General features: G+C 33.5%; 1 protein-coding gene across 2 annotated transcripts; it reads left to right on the top strand.

Moving 5' to 3' along the window:
- The first annotated feature begins 1,729 nt into the window (after window positions 1-1,729).
- On the top strand, window positions 1,730-15,989 carry LanB1 (laminin subunit beta-1). 2 transcript variants are annotated; one of them, XM_071888038.1, is made up of 16 exons: window positions 1,879-2,060; window positions 4,537-4,966; window positions 6,574-6,621; window positions 7,124-8,104; window positions 8,744-8,932; window positions 9,003-9,182; window positions 9,246-9,583; window positions 9,647-10,060; window positions 10,128-10,470; window positions 10,541-10,936; window positions 11,011-11,341; window positions 11,399-11,664; window positions 11,939-13,101; window positions 13,271-13,576; window positions 13,878-14,211; window positions 15,557-15,989. In XM_071888038.1, exons 4-16 carry the CDS (start codon window positions 7,393-7,395, stop codon window positions 15,793-15,795), a joined length of 5,211 nt encoding a protein of 1,736 aa, XP_071744139.1. In that variant the 5' UTR covers window positions 1,879-2,060; window positions 4,537-4,966; window positions 6,574-6,621; window positions 7,124-7,392; the 3' UTR covers window positions 15,796-15,989. The 2 variants fall into 2 exon arrangements, with proteins under 2 accessions (XP_040566371.1, XP_071744139.1); XM_040710437.2 differs by lacking the exon at window positions 6,574-6,621 and having other exon boundaries at window positions 1,730-2,060.
- The last annotated feature ends 7,549 nt before the right edge of the window (window positions 15,990-23,538 follow it).

The raw sequence follows: 23,538 nt of genomic DNA, 5'->3' as shown, positions 1-23,538 counted from the left end.
GTATCTATGTTATTAATGAGTATTTTAAAAATAACTAATAATTAAATATAAGAACTGTTATGGGAAACATTTGTTAATAACCCTTATTAGTGTAGAGATCCTAAGTCTTCATGGTGGTAATATTCCAATATGGTGAAAAACACTTTAGTTTTTTTAGAAGATGATTAAGATTAACTAAGTTTCGAAATTGATTTAAAATTAAGGTTTTCCAATATAAATCTACAGAAGTTAAGAGGTTACTTATAGTTTGTTATCACATAGTCACTTAACACTCAACAATTCACAAAATCCTTTATATGAAAAATATAAAATGCATTGCAGACTAAAGTATAGAGAAAAAAGGCTGAATATTCATTCAGAGTCTAAGATTGACTTCTACTTTTTCCAAGGAAACTGAAGGATTCTTAACAATTAAATATTTTTCTCAGAATATGAGACGAATAAAGTTGACTTTGGACAGAACAGGCTTCAAGAGTTTCGATGAAGGAGCTATGGATGAGAAATTATAACTCTTTGTTCCTTACTTGGTAATTCATTCGGGAATTATTTCTTTTTGTGGACCTCTCCAGTTCCAAATAACTATTTATATGTAATATCAGAATAGAATACGCTTTGTAGACCAAAATATCGATACACATTATTTTTAAGAGTCTAGAATCATCTTGCACTTGTTTTCCAATGACAAAAGAGACTCAGTTGTAATAAAAGAAATCAGGTGTGATATTGAAGTGTCAAAGTTATATAATTATCCGCATAGACTGTACATCACATAGTCCAACTTATAAATGGAATTGATATAAATCTGATTGAGTTGAGTGATTTTTGTATTATAGACAATACATCAAGGGCACTGAATGACTCTTATTAATGAAATAGTTTTCTTAAAGTAGGAGACGAAGTAGAGAGGACTTTCAAGAATTTCAAAGAAGGAGCTGTGGATGGAGGATGAGAACTCTCTTATTGGGTCTTTCTATCGTTTTATGGAAGTTCTTATATGTAGAAGTATACGATGATTCCGTTGAGGATCTGGAGGAATTTATGTATAGGAACAATGATTAACGAGATCAGAAGGCCTGTAAATTGGATATTCCTAGGAACAGCAAGGATGGAAGGATCCATATATCCAATTGCTACATAGGAGAGATCCATCCAAATGACCATGAATGAAATATCTTTCCAACAGCCCACTTCTCTCACCTCCCTCCTGCTGACTTTTGATTAATGGAATTCAAAGTCGTACCTACTAGAGTGTGTAGGTTTTGTGAGTCAAAAAGAAGTTGTAAGTACCTCTTTATATAGTCCCAGAATACATACATCCTAATGTTTCATTGATATATTTGGGTCAATTATTATAGACAATGCATTCAAATTCTGTGAAAAGTTGACATACTACCCAAGAAGAAAGTTAACTACAGTTTAGAACCTTTATTTGATTTAAGTGACTTAAATCAATCACCCAATTATCATATGGCCTTTCAAATACATCTAAAATCCATCAATTTCTAATTATTTCACTGTGATGATTAATTTTTACAACTTTAATTTGCAATTTGCGACGCCTTTAAAAGATTAATTAGAATAATTTATTGATATAAATTGACAATAATCATAAGTTGTTGAAGAACATGCAATCCAAACTCAAATTTGAGAAAAATCTCTCTAGCTTGCTTTTGTGTTAACAGGCCACATATTAATGCAGTTTGGAAGAAGTACAACTTTTTTGTATTTCAGTTTGGTATTAGCTTAGAGAGAGAGAGAGAGAGTATTCTATCATCATTCATCAACTAAGACCTGAGATTTGCTCAAAGCGCTCTTTTTTCATGGTTATCATAAGTAACTATGTAAGAATACTTTTGGGTACCTACTATTCACTTATGCAATGACAGGTAAAATCCTTCTCCATGCCATATTATACACTTATTCCTCCAAAAAACATTCCTTTCCTTATGAAATCTGGTTGAGTGTTTAGTATAGTCAAAATAATACTCTTTAGTTTGACATTAGTGGGTACTGGGCAATGCTTTTCCAATGGTCTTCTTTATAAGTCTACGAGAGGAAATGTAAGTAAATATTAGGGATCGTCTCCTGGGATCCATTTGTATTTATTCTATCCGGAATATTCATGAGAAAATATTCTCCACCAAATCGCATTCAACCAGTTTAAATGTTTTAATATGTTTGGTCACATTTCGTTCCATTTTCGCCGAGAAAATAAAATATATGTGTTTTAGTTAGGTCAAACATTCAAAAAAATTGTTTCGTTTCGTCTCCTAATCGTCATGCTAAAAACATTTGATGACAAATAAACTTAGTCTACCCATAGCTGACGAAAAATTAGCGCTGTGATTACACAAATAGAAACGAAACTAAAATCAAGGAGATTGTATTTATATATTTAGTATTACTAAGGAATTCGATATTTTTGAAGCGGTGATTGCAGAATAAACAGCAAATATTAATGAGGAATTAAAAGTTTCTATTGAAAACATTTCCATCCACTACATCTGTGGAATCAGAAAGAGCTTTTTCTGTAGTTGGTTAATTTGGTTCAAGACTGAGGACTCGTTTAAGCTTTAAAAATGTTCATTGTGTAAGGTTTATACGGATTTATTTCAAGTATAAATGGGATTTATATACCTAATATTATTTATACGTTTTATGCCAGACTTGATTGCATAATTCTTATATTTTTGCTTTTGTAAAAATGGTATTTAATTCCCAATTATTAAGGTTTATATATTTATTATGAATTTGTGACTATTTTTTATCTATTTAAAATAGAAATCCTCCCAAAATATAGGAACAGTATATCGTAACTTTTTATCATAGATCAGTTAGTATGAGACTCAAGAGTTAGTTTTCCTTATAACGTTCTTCAATTCCCTATCGTACTTTTTGAGAAACATTTATGAATTTCTTCTTCGACCGACAGGAGACGATTTTTGGTTAATATCCGGAAAAAAACATCAATTATATATTTTTAATATATAATCAACCAAATGATTTATTTATTATTTATGTAATCTCTCACTGAGTCTTTAACGATACACCGTGGATCACAAGGGTTCCGATGAACCCAAATTGAAAACCACTGTCTATTATAATATAGATTACATGCTATTCACATCGTGCATCATCCATTTTTTGTTTTAATCACAAATTTATGGTAAGATAGTAATGATTTCTCGGGATTATCTCGGGATCCCGAGATAACAATCAAAATTTCTGGAAATACCCGTACATTATAAAGTACACATTATATATTTAGTCATATCTACATATGAAGAAATAAAATATCACCATAATTAATTATTAGGAGTTGATAAATATATGTGCCCGTATTCTATAAGAGTTAAACTGACCTTTAATCAATGTCTTTTGATAGGCACTAAGAGATAGCTGTATATAATATACAACATACATAAATATATACAGTCACACTTTGACATACGAGTTTAATTTGTTCTTGGATTGAGTTGGTGAGTCCATACCAGTAACTATAGTCACTACTAAAATCTTGCTGTCCAAATTTGTAGAAAAGAAAATGTTTTTTGTCAATCATTTATATTGTTGTTGTAATTTTGAAATGAACAATTTTCTGTATTCAAAGGTCATTCTGTCAAAATTGTCAAAAAAGCCTAACACCCCCAAATAAAAATCCTAGTCACGGTACTGCGTAAGTGAAAAAAATTTATCTTTGAAGACATAATTTAATAATTAAACAAATTTGAGTACTGGAACCGGCTCGCGTGTACCCAAGGGCTTCCCACAATTTTATTTGGGAGAGCTTATTTTGTTTGATTTTTTTTTAAGTTAAAATTTTTGGCCGGGCCTGAATTTGACCAAATATCCTTTTTTTAAGAAGATAAATCCTTTAAAATTTCCCTATTTTCCCCACAAAGAGATCATTTTTGGCTGGAAAAAGACAAAGAGATCATTTTTGGCTGGTAAAAGACAAAAAATCAATGATTTTTTTTTGGGGGGGGGTGAGCTAAAGCCCATATAACCCACCCCCGCGGACGTCCCTGGTACCATAACCAACTCTCGACCAGCACGTATCTCAATAAAAATATGTATGTCAATGCAAATGTTTGCATGGAATCTACTTTGTATTTTAAAAAACTCGTATCTCAAGGATTTACTGTATATATAAATTTAAGCAAAAGTTCATTCAAATGATTTGCTCTAATTTTCCCTCCTGTTCTCATTTCTGTTTATTAAATAAATTGAAAAAGTCTCGTCGAATATATGTGTATCGTTTTTCAAGGCAAAAATACATGTTTTTTGTTTCATGAGCGTTTCTTAGATTTCCTTCTTATATTGTATATATGTAAACAAAACCAAAATGGGTAAAAAAATAAATTATTCTCGTCGTCCTACAAATCCCCAGAAATAGATGAGAGAATATACAAGTTGTCGTCACAATATATTAACTTTACTCCACTCCCACACATATGTCATCCAGATGGGAGGAAAAAAGAGAAACACAAAAATATGAGCAGGGATTGATTTACTCATTCTTATTTTTTTTTTCAGTGATTCCCCCAGTTCTACTTTTGGTTCGCTCAGATCCTACGAATTGAATACTAACAATCCTTCGAAATAACTCCTGATAAGGAGTTAGAAACAATGTCTTAGTTAGAGTGTTTTTATTGTGTGTGCCCATTGTTTCCGTGTTCGTAGCCGTCACTCTACTCAATCCATCCTCCCAAAGTAATCTTCCTTCAACAAATAAGATTTATTTTGAGTCAAAAATGAACTATTCATAGAGAAAATCCCTTCCAACGACAACTCCGTTCAATTTAAGTGTGGACAGTTTCTCTTGCATGTGGGATATTGTACATTGAGGGTTGATGTAATCATCATCTAATTACTTCGAGTTAGAAAAATTAATTATTCATCATGAGGCCTCAAATTGAACTCACAGTATTAACTATATTAATAATATGTAATTTATTTCTTATAGGTGAGTTATAAATCGTTTTAATTTTGATATTATGTAGTGTTGTGTCCACTTGAGGAGAGTTATCCTCTCAATATGACTCGAATGGAGTCAACTACTCAAATAGTGGGGAGTTTATTGTCAAATTCGAAAAAACCTCAAGTTGATTTTATATTTTATCAGTGTGTGGTAGTAACGCATTCGTTACTAATATATATCTGTAATCAAATTACTGTTCTAGTAACTAATAGTATAATAGTTGAGCAGTATGTAATAACTTATTATTAATCATTACAGTTAATTGAGTCAAAATAATGCTGACCCGAAAATGGAGTAGAAATTAGTTTTTGAAGGGGTCGACTGTATTTTAATATACAAATGTTAGGCTAATCAAACAAACAACATTACAGGCTGTGGATGTCCAAATACGATTATAAACAAATCAAGGTACTAATATGACGTATGATCACTCTGTATTGAGAAAAGTAGGTCTATTCTACGTTTAATTTTGGACACAACAACTCGAAGATCATCCTCCACGTTAATCTGCGATCTATATTACTTTTTGCAACCCCTCAATTGTGTTTGCAACACCTGTGAGGGTCGTGAATCCCACTTTGGGAACCACTGAACTAAGGGATTTTTGCATTGCTCATCTCTTAAGGGGATTTATAAAAATAAGTAATATAAGGTATTACTCTAGATTCTAAGTAATATAACTAAATTACTTTTCCACAGAGACATATAAATAATAAGTAGAGTATTGTTCAATACTGTATTTTCTTGAGTTGAATTGATTGTTGTCGCTTATTGTAAAGCTCATAAAATGATTTTTTGAGTTTTGTGACCGCACTGACCTCCCAAGTGATTTTCTAATAAGTCAATATTTTGATTTTTCTAATCATCTCTGAGTAGACAGACTATATAGACATATAACGGTTTTGTAACGAATTACAGGATCATATACTTATTGAAAAATCAATTATTATCTCATAAGGATTCATAAAGCAAACCAAATCACAAATGCCCAAAAAAGTACATGAAAAGTAGGGGTAAGTTAAACACAAAGTACACACTCAAAGTACTTTATGTAAATAGAAGTTGATAAATGGGCAGAACTGGGCATGCACAGCTACTTATTTTTTCTCTCTTTTTTATCCTTTTATATTTTATCTACTCGACTCAAGTCGACACGACACTATTTTTATATAACTGATCCATAGAGGAAGAAAAATATAAAGGTGACAAGGTAAGTGAAAAACTATTTAATTACCTGCAGTTGTTCACTTTGGTATGCTTTAGGGATAGCATTTTGCGAAAATAACCATTAGTTTTATAGTGGGATTTTTTCCCTCCGGATTGAAACATTATATCTTAAAGTGGACCAAACACAATAACTGATTTAAACTTTGCAAGATCAGAATATATATTGTGTTTCGGCAACCAAGTAAAAATAATTGTCACCTCAATGGTTTTTCTTTCCCTATGGATTGATCTCAGTACCCTTTGTAAAATTTGATAATATTTAGGCAAAGAACAAAACAATTAAAAAAAAAAAAAAAAAATCATTCCATTGATGCTATTTTGGTAGCTGAATTATATCCTCTAGGTTTTTTCTCTTAAAATTTCAGTCACATCAAATCCCGAGCGGCAATTAAAAAGTTTAGACGACTTTGGATGTACGTAAATTTAGGGTTTTTCTAGAATCTTTAAACAAATACTTGTAATTTTTGCGGTGATAGTGTTATGGTGACGGGTATTTTCTATTTAACTTTTCTTATCCTTACAATAAGTTTTTAGCACAAGCAGTGTATGTGACAAAGACATATGGATCGGGCCCTTTTCTTTCTTTCCTATAAACATTATTTTTTTACCTACTTTTTTTAATGACCTGTTTTTTATTTTTTATAAAAACAAATATTTTTGAGTTTAAAGAAAAGGTCAATAACCTTATTCGGTTAATTTCATCTTATGGTTTAAAGATAATAATTTTTTTTTTTACATTTAAAAAAATTATATTCAGCTCAGGGCCCCCATTCAAGAGCGAGGCCTGGCGCAAATTCTCCCTCCCTAAGCCATCCCTCTTTACATACATAACTATGCTCTCTCATTTCCTGAATTAATTAATTAACTATAATTTTCCTTGGGTCTTTATTTCTCTATGGGATTCTTTTCTTTAAGAGGTGAAGGGCTATACTCCACTCGCACGAGGATGCGATCAACGATCTTGCTATCCTGCAACAGGAAATCTCCTCATTGGTCGTCAAGACAAACTTACTGCAAATTCAACTTGTGGATCCGGAAGACGAGAACGTTACTGTGTTTTATCACTCCTGGATAACACTTCACCTTCAAATAGTCGACAAAACTGCTTTTGGTGTGATTCAACTGAGCAAGGAACCTACTCAAATCCTCGAACTTCTCATAACATTAATAATATTGTTTATCGTATGGGAAGAGATCAAGGGGGTAACTCCTTCCCTACTTGGTGGCAAGCTCGTAACGGAGAAGAATATGTTACGATTCAATTAGATTTAGAAGCAGAGTTTCATGTAACTCATTTGATAATGACATTCAAAACTTTCCGACCTGCAGCCATGTACATTGAAAAGTCATATGATTGGGGTACAACTTGGAAGATCCACAGGTACTTTGCAGCGGATTGCGAGTCTTCCTTTCCTGGAGTTCCTGTTGGAGTTCCTAAATATTTAAATGAAACTGTGTGCCAAACCAGATACTCACGACAAATCCCAAGTACAAAGGGCTCAGTCATTTACCGTGTTCTTCCCTCTAATGTAAACATTCGATCCCCTGGATTTAATCCATATTCTCAAGAGGTCCAAACGCTTTTGAAAACAACAAATATGAGGATTCATATGACAAGGCTACATTCTCTAGGCGACGAAAATCTGCTATCTGACATCAAGGAGAAGTACTACTATGCAATTTATGACATGACCATCCGTGGATCCTGTTCCTGCTATGGTCACGCTGAGCGATGTCTCCCAGACAAAGAAGAACATGCAAATATCCCTGGAATGGTTCATGGAAGATGTGATTGCACACACAATACCAAAGGAAATAATTGTGAATTCTGTCAGGATGATTTTAACGATGTACCATGGAGACCCGCTACTGGAAAAAAGAAAAACGAATGCAAAAGTAAGCTTTCATTAACTGTCCCATTTTTGGGGTATTAATTTTACCCCCCCCCCTGCTGGAGACAATTAAAAAACTACTGACAGTAGCCGAGTTTGAGGTGTTTCAGGTCATTTTAATTGGGGAAAATTGGGACTGGTGGGTCAAAATTAGCCATTTCCTAGTCAAAAATTGTACTTTTAATATTTATTAGTACCTAAAAAATATTGTTAAACATAACATAGCATAATTTAATCCTAGTTGAAGTTATAACGTATGTAGTTGTAGTACAAAAAAAAAGAGAGAAATGATCTTTAATAAAATAGGGAAATTGCAAATCATTGAGTACATCTTAGACCGGGTCTAAGGTGTCTAATATACGTTTAAGCTATTAAAAATAATGTTCATAATATTTTTTACTAATAAACCAAAACTTAAAAATAGAGTTTTTCACTAATATAATCATATTGGGGATGCTATAAGATAACTAAATTTCTATTTAAAAAAAATGAAATGGACTTTCTACGCAAGTCAGTTTTTTGATTTTCCCCAGGAGAAAAGGTCTTTGTGCAAGGAGATTTCTTTTCAGCCATAAGGGCACAGTCTAAATTGTAAACTCAGCGCTGATTATTATTTCGTTATTACCTTACATAAAATTTATAGAATGTAATTGTCACAATCATGCCACGAAATGTGTATTCAATCCTGTCCTATATGCTGCTACTGGAGAGGTATCCGGTGGAGTTTGTAGCAATTGTCAACATAATACAGATGGTCATCATTGTGAATATTGTATCTTTGGCTATTATCAGGATCCCAATCTGGATTTGACTCATCCGGATATTTGTAAACGTAATTACTCAATCATTTATCTTTTTGTTTTTTTTCTCTCCTAAATTAATATTGCATGTACTCTCTGTAGCTTGTGACTGTGAGCCCGAGGGAACTATTGATGATGGTGTTTGCGATGGAAGAACAGATGAAAGAGAGCAAACTGTTGCTGGAATGTGTCATTGCAAAAGATTCATCGATGGACCACGATGTGATCATTGCAAAACAGGTTATTGGAACTTCACGGCAAGCAACCCTTACGGATGTCAAGGTATGATCCTAACTTGTTCGCCTTAAAACCCTCTACATAATATCTATTTTTTATTGTTACTAGAATGCACTTGCTATATGGATGGTACAATTGCTGGAGAGGGAGGCTGTGACCAACAGACAGGACATTGCACATGTAAACGCAATGTAATCGGAAGGGATTGTGATCAATGCTATCCTCAACATTTTGGACTTTCTGCTGCTGATCCTGAAGGGTGCAAACCATGTGATTGTGATGTAGGTGGATCTTATGACAATGATTGTGACGTTCAAACAGGACAATGTCGATGCCGTCCTCATATATCTGGAAGGAGATGCGATCAAATTGACGATGGATATTTTACTGGACCTTTGAATTATTTATTATTTGAAGGAGAGACAGCACATGGAACAGTGAATCCTGTGCGTAACCCCATTTACAAATATTGGTTATTTACTCTATAATTTAATCTTTTAATTCATTAGCCAACACAAGTGATCAAAAAAGAGCAAAATCCTGGGGGGAATGATTGGTCTGGATTTGGTTTCATGAAAGCATTTGAGGGTTCTGAATTAACATTCCATGTTCCTGGTATTTTTAAAGGAATGGAGTATGATTTAATGACTAGACACAAAAATACACCAAGTCATTTGAGCGATTGGGCTGATGTCAAAATTAGTGTAATTCCGCTTGATGGACCACCTGATCCAAATGGTCCATGTGCAAACAAACCCGTTGATGCTGAAATAATTAGACAGCCCTTGTTTGCCCAATCAGGATCTACTCCTACTCCAACTCCACTTTGTTTGGAAGAAGGAAAGAGATATGAAATTAAATACTTATTTGATCAATATGATACAAATAACCCAGATCCAAAAGCAAACATCCTAATCGATTCGGTATTATAGAAAATATTATATAATAATTATTTAATTACGTATGATCCTTCAAATCCCCTGTCTTTAGATTGCTCTTATTCCAAGGACAGACGAGGTTGATATCTTCCAGGGTTCACCTTTAGCCGAAACAGCGGCATCAGAGTTTGAACGAAATAGATGTAGGGAAAGATTCATGATGCAACGTCCGAATGAAGAAATAATGGAACCTTGCAAAAGTCTTTTAAACTCAATCTCTTACTATGTTTTCAATGGTGGAAGTAACAAACAATGTGAATGCGATTCAACTGGTTCCGAATCTACTCTCTGTGACAAATATACTGGCCAATGTCCCTGTAAGAAAAGTGTAGTAGGGCGAAAGTGTGATCAATGTGCCCCAGGGACCTTTGATTTTGGAGCAGATGGATGTCAACGTATGCTTGATGATCGATTAAATTTCTTTTTTGTTTTTATATTCATTGTACTTTATTTTTTCATAACTAGCATGCTTTTGCCATAATATTGGATCATTGGATCCCTTCTGTCGGCAGTCCGATGGTCAATGTAATTGTGATGAAAGGGCTTATGGAAGACGTTGTAATGAATGCCAACCTGGTTATTGGAATTTTCCCAATTGCCAACCCTGTGAATGTAATCTTCATGCAGATACCTGTGACTCTCAAACTGGAGAATGTATCAACTGCCGAGATGCTACAGCTGGATTCCATTGTGAGCATTGTGCCCCAAGCTATTATTTAGATCTGCGTGCTGATGTGAATAAACGTTGTAGAGAGTGTCCTTGTCCTTTTTCAAAGGCATCTGGACATTCATTTGCGGAAAGTTGTTACTTAGATGCTAGTAGCGGCGAGCCTATTTGTGAATGCGATGTGGGATACTCAGGTAATTCATTATTTTGGGCTGTAGGGCTCAATAATTATTTGTATGGAATACATATCTCTACATCATTTGTGTAGGAACTAGATGTAAATCCTGTGATGACAATTACTTTGGTAGTCCTGAACTCCCAACTGGATCCTGTGTTCCATGTAATTGTAGTAATAATTGGAATTTTGAAGACACTGGTAATTGTGACACAACAACTGGTCAATGTCTTAAATGCCTATTCAATACGGAAGGCTTTGAATGTGAACATTGTAAACCAGGATTCTTTGGAGATGCAGTCAATAATACCTGCCAAGAATGCCAATGTGATATTTTGGGGAGCGATCCTGATAAGTTTGACTGTGACCGGTCAACTGGTCTTTGTAATTGTTTACCAAATGTTATTGGAGATCATTGTGATAGGTAAGTAATTGTAACTTACATGAAACAATTCCACGTAATAGTCAAATAATAATAAAGGTGTGAAGAGGATCATTGGAAAATAGGAAGTGGAGAAGGTTGCGAAAGTTGTGATTGTGATCCATTTGGATCTTCTTCAAAAACTTGCAATGTATACACTGGACAATGCGAATGTCGACCAGGATTTGGAGGACGTAGATGTGATCAGTGCGAGGAAAATTATTGGGGAAATCCTCAGGTTGAATGCTTTCCTTGTAATTGTAATCCTCAAGGATCGCAATCCTATCAGTGCGATCATGCAACAGGAAAATGTATTTGTTTGGAAGGTAATTTTGTGGGGTATAATAAATAATTGAAATTTTGAAAATCAATTTTTCAAACTGTCTGAACAATATGATGTGATAATGGAGTTCTTTCCTGCGCAGGATCGTATACAACCTTTGAATAGATAAGTTCTTATTATAAATATAAGATTTTATATTTATACACAACTATAAATTTGTCGGTGGAAGATCTTCTTACATATAATTTGAATAACACAATTAACAATCAAACTGAAGAGCTAATTTTGCAATAGTATCTAACGAATTCATATTTTAGGCATTGGTGGTGAGAAATGCGATGAATGTGCCATTGGATTTTTCCAAGAGACTCATCTTTCTCCAGAAAGTCCGGTTCATTCCCGTACAATATCCTATAGCGATTCTCCACGATGTCGTGAATGTGGAGAATGTTTCACAAATTGGAATCGTATTCTGACAGATTTATCAAATAAAACAAAAGAAAAAGTTGCAAAAGCAGAAATGGTTAAGGTGACTGGAGTCACAGGAGCATACACTCGCGCATTTGAAGATATGGAGGGAAAATTGGGACAAGTTAAGGATATCTTGAGGAGTGCATCTGTTTCCAATGATGAACTCTTGGGAGTTCATCGAGAAATCGATGGAATTGATGCAGCTCTCAAGAGCACAACGGATAAATTAGATACCCTTGATAATGACTTGGCTGTAACCAAACAATCCATTTTCCAAGATAAAACGAATTTAGATATTCTAAGGAGTGAGGCTGACCAATTAAAATTGGATGCTAGTGAGATGAAGGATCAGACAACTCGTCTTCAAGAGGCTAATGTAGAGGGTGCTTTGAATCTTACACGTATGGCGAAAAGTAAGAGTGATGAAGCTGCAGCTAATGTTCGACAAATCAATTTACCTGGTGGAGATCTATTTGCCTCTCAATCTCGTCGTAAAGACACAGAGACGGTAATTCAGACTTCGGGGCAGTATTTTGCAGAAACTCAGACACAAAACCAAGAGACTCTACAAAATATTATTCAGCAAATTTCAAACCTAGAAAATAAAATCCCGGATTTGAACAAACAAATTTGTGATGGTGAAACATCCAAAGAAAAGGAATGTGACAATTTATGTGGAGGAGCGGGCTGTAATCAATGTGGAGGGTTAAGTTGCTTGAATGGAGCTGTAACTATGGCAGGAACTGCTGTGAAATCGGCAGAGGATGCAGATGCAATTCTTATAGAAAAAGATAGAGAGGCTGAACAAGTCCTACGAGATGCTACAAAGGCGGATCTCAATACTCAGAGGGCAGCCAATGCAGCCCAGGTAGCATATGACAGAGCGAATGAAGCAAGAAATAGATCTGCTGGGGAAATGACACGAATTAATGAGTTATTGGAGAAAATTAAAGAGTTTACAGAGGGAGAAAAAGCAACCCCTGAGGATGTTAAGAAATTAGCTAATGAGGTAAATTAATCAATTAAATAACTCATGGGCGTCGTTAAGAGGAGCGCTTGGGGACATGTCTCTCCAGGTTATCTGTAAGGCCAAAATGTTCCCTGGTTTTAAAAATCCTAACTTCGCCTCTGGAATAAACCAATAGGAACATAAATGATATTTTTTCTACTTTTGACAGTGTCTTGCTGCAGAAATGTCTTTAGATGCTTCTGAAATTCAAAACCTCGCTGGCCAAATCAATGAAGCTATTTCATCTGTAACAAATGTCGATCAAATCCTACAAGAGACAGAAGAGGATCTTTTGAAGGCACAATCTCTTCAAGTTCGAGCAGACGATACGCGGGTGCGAGCGGCTTCTCAATTGGAAGAAGCAACAAGAGTAACCAGTTCTTTGAGTAATGCAGTGGAAGATCAGAATAAAGCAGATATTGCTATTCAGGAGGCCTCAGAGGACATTATTGCTGCACGAAGTGATTTGGAGAAGGTTTTTTTTATTATTATTTTTTTAAATATAGTGCTAAGGATGATTAGTGTTGTGTCAGTCCTTATTTATTCGGTCCAGTCCAGTCTTAGGACAGGTCCTGTAAGTCCTTGGGACCGGTCCTTAAGATCGTCAGTCCTTCGGACTGTCAGAACTAGAACTGATGTTGAAAAAAAGATAGGACAGATATTCAGTACTGAACTGAACCGGACCAAGAGTTTACGGGACGGGGTTTCAATCCTAAATAATGACCGGAACAATACTAATGAACAGTGATTTTTCATGGATTTTTTTTTTTTTTTAGATATCGGATCAAATGGAAACTGCAGTTGGATCTGCTGACGCTTCTTTCAATGGTGTATCTGAACTTGCTGAAAGGCAAAAGAATCTTCAAACAGTTTTCATTCAAAATGAGAACCATGTTAATTCTGCTCAAAATGCTGCCATTCAAGCCAAAAATCAAGCTGACTCTGCCAATGCAGAGTTATATCAATTAAATAAGGGCTTCAAAAATGTGAGCGAAAGCCTTAGAGGTAAAATGAATACCATAGGTATTTCCAAGGACAAGGCCATTGATCTTCAAAGAAGAGCAAGTGAACTTTCAACTTCTGCTTCTTCTAAACTTGGAAATCTTTTAGGTAAGAGTTACATGGCGCGTTGGTTTGAGGGATCCGTGCCGGGGACACTTATACGTAAAAAATTTCCTCAACAAAGTTGAAAATATTGGTTAAAAGTCGCAATTTTCTTCATTAAAATAAATAAAAGTCATCGAATATCACGGCATTACCTCCGTAAGACAAAAACACCCATTGTATTTTGTTGTCAGCTCTCGATCCCCTTGTCTGAATTGATACATGAGGGTTATTTCATAATTTATTCTTTTTGAAAATTAAAGAAAGTAATCAGCTATTATATACTTATGCTCTGTTTCCAAAAGGAAAGGAATACAATTCTTGATTATATATATATTTATGTTGCCCAATGCCCTTCCTCTTATTTCTATTAAGAACTTTTGACTATCAACACTTTTAATAAAATTTCACTAAGCAATATGCCGTATCGAATATAGTACTATGTAGGATTTTAATATTTAAGCCTATTTAATTCATTTTAAATTTTTTGGAGAGATACTATGACAATGGTAGTACAATGGGAGTACTTATGAGATAAATTGCAGTTGGTATGATTGACTTAATTCGTTCACTAACAAATTAATTGGGTGGTTTTCTTTGTTTCTTTTGGGAGGAAAGGTTGCACGATACAATAAAGTTAATTGCCGTTATTGATTAATAATTCGAATGTTGTGAAAAATTGGCCAGCTTCAGATTTTGGGAGTTTTTTTTTCTTTCTCTTTGGAGGAAGTAAGGTTGCAAGATACAATAAAGGTGACAACATCTCCTTGATACAAAATGATTATGAAATAGTCAATCCTCCCTCCCCTTATCAAATGAAAGATCCCATCTACGCCCCTGAAAGGGCCTTGGATTTTATATTTACCTCATGTCAGACTCACAGTAAAACGGACCTCACATACGTTCTTAACATGACTAATGAGTAGAAATTATGTGCAATAGCGCGAGGAAAAGGTGGGAGCGAGACATACGGTACTACTTAATTAAGCCCCTGATAAATATCAGCTGCTCGTTATATAATTTTGGGGAGTGAAAGTGAAATACTTCTTTAAAGGGGATAATATTCTCCATTTAAAATATAATTTGTGGAGGGAAAATATTATTATTATATTTTAATTCAAATATATTGATTTTTTTATGCATTTTCAAATCAATTGACTCAAATATAGGCAGGAATTCTTCTTTTAGAAGGAGATGTTAACACGCTCATGACTTATCAAATAATGAACAAAGAAGAAGAAAGAGCACGCCCATAGATCGTTTTTCCTTTTCTTCTCGATATGCTTATTTTTTCTTTACACTGATTTCTTCTTTACCAATGACTCATGAAGTAACTAATGTCTCTTTACAGATGTGGAAAAGGAATTTGAGAGGAATGAAGAGACGCTGACTCAGCTAAATGCTGAGTTGATACGACTCAATTGCGAAATGATGATTCATTTGCAAGTCGTAGAAAGTAAATCCAAATATTATCGGAACTGTTCACCTCCTGAGGAGTGGAGTCCGTCTAGTTCCTGTCAATGTTTACCAGGTCAGTCTGAGCCAACGTGTACAAGTCGAAGGGAGGCTCCAACGCTGTATAATCAATAATAATAGTATCTACAATCCGGGATACAAAATAATAATATCCTTCTTTAGTTTAGTGTTTTTTTTAATGTGTGGAAATTGACATTCATTAGTCGGATTAGAAAAACTTTTTTCTTGTATCCGTATATTTTGTATTTTGACAAAACATGATTTACTTTTATTTAAGAATACATTTAATAAATCCACCAAAACGACAATCTCCTATTCTTATTTTATATTTTTTAATCCTATAAAGACCTATATTGGACACAATATTTTTAAATCGATATAAATACCAAATAAATGTCATAACATACTCCTACAAGGACACTATTTTGATATTTTTTGCCTGGGTACCTTTAATTGTAATTCATTTGTAGCAGAACAATACATAATGTTCCCCTATCCAAAATATATTTGCTGGAATTGTCTTTACTCGTCTTATATTAGACACACACAAACCAATATTTTAATTGATTTACCTTTCACAACCGGGATGTCGTGATCCATGGACTTCTAGACACATGAACAGTGATGTGCACTGGTAGCATTTTGGGCATGTTAAAGAAAAGAAACCGAAAATCAACCTGGTAATTGTGGCAATTTAAATAATGTTTTGGAGGAGAGAAGGATTGATGTTCTTCACGCTTACTAAGTTTTGAAATTGTAATGACATTCATCATTAATATTCCGTAAGACATTCATTAGACGATTGTTTAAATTCATTGAGGCATGGACGTTGTTTACTTTCTATGAGTTTGTTCACATACTTGAAGATAATGTATCCATCTTGCATTTATTATTGTTGATTACTAGTCTGTATACTTATTTTGGTTATTACGGCAACTTAGTAGATCTTCACCATCTTGTGTTTGTCTGGTTTTTCAAAATGGAGAATATCTTTAATTGTTTTGTCAATAAATACTTGAACAATAATAAGATATAATAATAATTTTTATGGGTAATATTTTGTTAAAAACTGTAATTGTGATAAAGAAGACATATTTGTTCTCCAGGGACACAACAAAATTAGAATCAATTAATTATTTATTATAGTAGGAGACGAATTGTAATTGACCCTAGGAGGAATCACTCTGAGTTTTAATTAAGTAAATATGGATAGGGAATGGACTCCGATTGGTGTTATTGAGTGCGTAACGATGTTCCACGATGTTAGAAGTCATTGCCCGAGACCTTTATGCTAAAAGTAATATCTGAAATGAATGTATCTTCCATAATTGGAGGTGAGGCATATGATCCTCTTCATAGAAGGACAATATCCCTGAACATCAAGTTTAAGGATGGAGGCGTGTGGCTGGGATATCCAAATGAAAATATATGAATCCATAGGAAAATTGGGTGAATGCAGGTCCATATATCAGGAGATCCATTCAATTAATTATAAATTAGAGGAACAAACCACCAAGATGTTTATTTATACTAAACTGACTACATACAAATACTTGTGGATATTGATGTTTTTTTTTGTTTTTTTTAATCGTTCATTCCCTATTCCTTCTTTCATTTCATAACTATTGTTCCCAGCCTGTGGGTATCGCTCCTCAATGGGGTCCAATGCCATCTGAACCATTTTTAACATGATCAGTTTCTAGCTTTGTTTTGGTTGCGCTATTGCTAATGTTGCTTCCATCATTATTGCCAAATTAGTCAATTTTGTACTAGATTCGGCAAATTTGAGAGCACTTGGGTGATTTGATTTTTTTATTTTCACTTAGTGACTAGATTTTTTGTTAGAAAAGTAAGGATATTCTAGCTGTGGTGGTCAAGGGTACTAGTATGAACGCAAAGAGATTTGCTTTAGATATCATTCTTGACTCAAAAGTATCAACAGCTCTGTTTGAAGCGTTGTAGAAGTCTTATTGATGACCTCAAACATCAAGGGGATTGCATGAATAAATGAAATAGGGCAACGCTCATTTTGTACAAATGAATTGAAGCCATAAAATGAATTTATCTATAAACACAGAATCTTAAACTGATCTCAGTTTATCTCTGATTCATCTGAATTCTGAAATATATGGAATTATAGTAATTCGGGACTATTATCGTTCAGATTCATTTTTTACCCTTAAAGCAATCACCAAATTAAAAGATGGATTAATAAAACCTATGCAAAAGTGTTTTTTATGATTAAAAAGTGCTTTTATTAGATTCAGTATCTACTTCTGAACTCTATATATTTCCATTTTTTGGCTGAAAAATGATGAAAGACGGCACTCTCCTTTAGACTCTTATAGCTGATTCATAATACATAGTAATAATGAATATCATAGCTTATATTATAGAAAAATATTCAATTTATAATATAAAAAAATATGCATCTCGAAGGATTATTCTTCCATTTTGTATTTTCTAAGTGATCCCATTTTGAAATATTAAAATTATCTACTCATCGTAAATGGATCGCTTTATTGTTTCCATCCTGGTATCTACTTCCCAAGGAAAGGAGTCTGCTCTACTCCCGAATGAAGTTTGGTAGTTTTCCTCGGATAAATTCTCCTTCTTTTCATCCCTCAGGGAATTTGGAATCCGAATTCGAACATCTTTTGAGGTGGAAGTTAGAAGTATTTTCCTTCGATTGCCTCGATCTTCTTTATACAAGGCATGTCGTCATGAAAGTGGCATTGAAATTGGCAAAAATGTGATGATAATGTTGACTATTTGCTAGTACACCCCAAGTAAAAATGGGATCACTACAAAATAGAACAAAAATCCTTGTAGATGCATATTTTTTAAATATATCTTTCTTTAAATAATAGATTAATTAAACCACTTTAAGAGCAAGGACATGTGGCCCTTCTTCTCCGGATCTCAATGTAATGGACTGATCCATATGGAGAGTATGTTAGTATGACTTCCTACCACAGCGTGGACGACTTGAAGGTCGCCATAGTGTTTGTATGGGACAACTTGTCAGAGGAGACCATCCGTGGAGTGTGTAAAGCAGTTCCAAAGCGGCTAAGAGCTGTGATTGCCACAAATGGTGCCCATGTGGAATAAACTGGCACTCATTTTGAAGGAAACTTTACGTTAATATCAATGGTGCAAAAAGATGTCTCGAAAATGATATATTTGTGTACTTTCTTGGCTGTTGAAGTTGTACTAAGACTTATGGGTCACCCTGTGTAGTATATTCCTTGTCTCAATTAAAAAAAAAACTTGACATTTCTGAGCTTGTCAACCCCCCAAAAGAAAAATCCTTGTCATGGCCCTGAATCAAATTGTTGCAAGATTGCTGTTCCTACTTGCCTATTTTTTTATGTAATATATAAAGTAGGTATACATTTTAAGTGCCTTCTTCGTCATTGAGGCCCCCCCCCCCATTGACCTTCCTCCACGTTTATATACCTAACTATTACTGGTTTAATAACAGACCTAACAAAAATAAACCTTTTTCATAATGAGTCCACATTACGTCAAAGGATTCTTCACCTGAATGGAAATATGTACATATGTACATTTAATAATGTTGTGGCTCAACTTGGACGGACTCCTGACTTACGTTTCGACTTGGATTTGAGTCCATCTTTAGAAGATTTACGGCTCAACTTAATATCACAATTAAGGAGTTGAGGTTTGACTTGGAATCGATAGTATTGTGTGGGTCCTTGGGGGTTCCCCCTATAAATGTGCTTTGTGTATTAAGCGACATAAGATATCTGATATAATATGTATTAAGAGCATCATTGCACATGTATTTAAAAAATTCCCTTTTTTCATTACGTTATATGAACATATTATATATTTCCTTTGTTATATAATTCATAATATTATACAACTGAAAAAAAAAAAAGAAGAAGAACAACCCTTCAATGACGTTACGCACTTCGTTACCTTAATACATCACACAACCTTTCTTCCAAAAAGAAACAGATAAAAGCCCCAAAATCATCTGGTAGTTAGCCGCATTAGTGAATCCTACAAAACAATGAATTGTAGAAGCTTTGGGACAAAGATTTTAAGGAGTTTAAAGAGGCAGATGGGCGAGTATTGGAAATATCTATTGAGGCAAATTTAAAAAAAAGAAAAGAAAAGGTTTTATAAAATGTATGGAGGAATAAAATTATTCGATATACTGAAGAACCGTCTTGTCTTTTACCTGCTATCAATCAACTATTTTAACAAATAATTTTTTTATGGACACAACAATTTTACATAGATTTTTAATATGACAGTACAGGGGCGTCCGTAATAGGTGGGGCGGAGAGGCTGTAGCCTTCTCCAAATTAAGGAATATTTGCTTTTTACTAGAAAATTGATTATTTGAAAAAAAAAATATTTTTTTTTTGGGGAATAACTGTGTATTTTGAACTTTTTTTTGATAATTTAATATTTGTAATTTTTCCAGAAAATTAAATTTTTTGTGAATATCTGTTGATTTTTTAATTTTTTTCAAAAAAATTTGATATTCGAAATTAAATTTTGAAAAAATTTAATATTTTGTCTAATATTTGAAATTATTTTCAGCTATTGATTTTTTATTAATAGGTGTGGTTTTTGAAAAAAAAATTTTTTTGAATATAACTGTCAAGTTTTTTGAATTTTTTATTTTTGTTTGTTTTCCCCAAAAAATTTAATACTTTGTCTGAAGCTATGGAATTTTTGAAATTTTTTGTAAATAACTATGGATTTTGAATTTTTTTTTCCAAAAATTTAATATTTGAAATTATTTTCCCAATAAATTTAATTTTTTTTGTGAATACTTGTAGAATTTTCTAAAAATTTCCCGAAAAACTTTATTTTTTATTAATAGGTGTGGTTTTTTCTTTCCAAAATTTCGAAGAAAAAATTTCCCAAAAATTATTTCTGTAATAAAATGTATATCTCAGAGTAGTGTGTTATGTTTTAACAATACTATACGTGTTCCTATTAAACAATCCTTGCCTTATTCCTCAACGTCTTTTCTGTCCTCAATTCCCTCGGTCGTCCTGGATTCCTTTATTTAAATAGTTTGTACCTCGTCAACCTTTGTCAAGACACAACATTCTCAAGTTATTAATTTATACCCAGAACCTAGCCCGGATGATAGTGAGGCGGAAAAAAAGTTCAGAAACTACAAATCTGTTTGGAGCTCATCAAGCTATACCTTTGAGGTTATTGGAGAGTCGTCGAATATCCCTCAAATTATTCCTGTTCATGGTAACTTGGTTAACTTTAGGTTTGGTGGAGTCCGCCAGCAGTGTCATAAACGCTTCCATTTTGGTCACATTCCAGGGTTAGCTGATCTGGCAGAAGGCTTTTTTACTTATCCAAAAGTTAGCTTTTCTTCGAGAAAGAGAGTTTTCTGGAGCTAATCGAGAAAATTGAATCAACCACCAATAAGCATATTATTTCAGCGACAAATAAAAATGCTAATAATCTTACTGAAAGTGTTCCTATATTTTTAGAAACAGTCAGGGAGGTTGACAGCAAATGTGTTTGTGCTATTGACGAAGAAGCTGAGTACCTCAGTTATCCTACATTTCAGATTTTCTCATTGAATCACCTGATAAAGCAGGTCAGGTTAATGATGTCGAAAGTGTGACTCAAGATGAGCATGAATAGGAATGATTATTTCAAGCTAGTATCAAGAGGAAGGAACACCCATATGCAGGTAATACAGGAAGTACGTCCCAAATTAAGAATTTAGTTTCTACACGTGTAGAGGAATTTAGTACAAGTTTACCTGAAGAATTATAAATTAATAAAGAAATGGAAGTTGCAATATTGAGAGACCAACCAAAAGACAAAATCGAAAGTCGAATTCCATCAAGAAAATCTACTCGTGATATTTCTGAAGAAAATATTATTCTGTGTAGATCAAGATCTGCCTCCAATACTAAAAGACTTCTTTCAGAATCTCCAATGACAGGGGCGTACGCAGAGGGAGGGCTGGAGGGGCTGTAGCACTCCCAAATTAATGAATTTATTATTGTTACTATAAAAAGTAATATATGAAAAAAAAAATTCAAAAAGTTTAATGAAATTTTTTTCGAATTTTTTCCCCAAAAACTTTAATTGTCTGTGAATGCCTAAGAATTTTTTAATTTTTTTATGAATAGCTATGGATTTTTAATATTTTTTTCCAAAAAGTTTATATTTGAAATTTAATTTTTTTCTCGAAAAATTTAATTTCTTGAGAATACCTATGGATTTTTGAAATTTTTTCCAAAAAATTTAATTTTTTGAGAGTAGCTATAAATTTTTGAAATTTTTCTACGAAAAATTTATAATTTGATTTTTTTCCAAAAAATTTTAAGTTTTTTATTTTTCAAAAAAAAAATGCAAAAACCAAGCCTTCGCCAAAATATAAACTTGCAGACTCCCCTGAATGGCGAAAGAAGTTAATGAACAACCCCGAAAGTTATTTAAAAAATCATGGTCGTGGAAATCCTTCCTCCCAGAAACAGAAAAAATAAATATGACTGAGTCAATTTTTTCATTTAATGTTAATTTTCTACAAATTCTCAAATAGAAATTTAATCTGGCCCGACTTTTGAAGTTCTTAGATATCCCTTACGTAATTGTATTGTGTGATATAATCGATGTAACTTAGGAAATAATTTTCTTTTGAGTCACGGGCTTGATCAATAATATAATGTCCCCAAATGTAGAATTTTGATGCAAAGATGGAAACCTTATACAGGCAACATACAAATTGTTGGATACTCAAATTGACATTATAGGAATATACGCATAACGATAATCCTGAATTTTTTAGTTCCAAACTGTTGTTCATAATATCAAGCAAACCCACTATAATGGCAGAAAATTTTTAATGTCAAGCTCAAAATCAATAAGGATTCAACAATGCGTGCGCAAAACTCTCACCTTAGAGCTTCTAAAGCTCTTAACTCAATTATTGCATCCTATGGTTTTCATGACACTGGTAGCCAAGCTGGGAATTAAATGCATACTTCCTCCTCCTTACCCAAGTTTTTGAGGCCAATACCTTCTTAAATAGATCTTGTTTTATTCAAAAGTTTTTAAAATAATCTTTAAAGTCATACAGGGTGATAAAAACACAACAATCTGACCGTTTAGGCAACTTTGTCCCAATTGACATTTCGTCAAAGGAGATTAAAAATAAACAATCAGGGAAGCTTAACTCTATCCTATTAGATGACCTTTATGTTCAGAGACCAATGGTGCCTTTCAGAATGAGGTTAGTACCGATTTCAGTATCATTGTTGAGAAAGTGTACTCAATCCTCCACACTGAAACCTTTTATTGAATATTTGAAACGAAGAAAAATCAGATGAAAAATACAGGAAGTTATCGGAGCTTTTAGTTGTAAACTTCTGACTTTGGTAGAAAAATTGTTTAATTATCGTTAATTATCTGGTACCCTGGAAGTTGGAAATAAATCTTATAAAGACAAACGTGGAAAATTCCCATTTTGCTGTTTAATGGACACTCTTAATTATTTTTTTTTGGAATGTACTCACTTAAATATAATTTATAAAGACGTTATTTCGGTTTTAGATAACTTTTTTGGGTTCAAGCTCCATAACAGGGGTGCCTCCAGAAATAGATTTTGTGGAGGGCTTCGTTTTTGGATTTTTTCCCCCGGAAATTTACAGCTGTTCACAAAAAATAAAACTTTTTTCATTTTTTTTTTTTCAAATATTAAGTTTCTGAAAAAAAATCAAAAATCCACAGCTGTGTACAAATAACTAAATTTTTTGGAGAAAAATTTCAAAAAAACCATAGTTATTCACAGAAAAATTAAATTTTTTGAAAACGAATTTCAAATATTACATGTTT

This window comes from Lepeophtheirus salmonis, chromosome 4 (assembly GCF_016086655.4).
Source record: "Lepeophtheirus salmonis chromosome 4, UVic_Lsal_1.4, whole genome shotgun sequence".
Lineage (NCBI taxonomy): Eukaryota > Metazoa > Arthropoda > Copepoda > Siphonostomatoida > Caligidae > Lepeophtheirus > Lepeophtheirus salmonis.
This window is presented reverse-complemented; position numbering and strand designations above follow the sequence as displayed.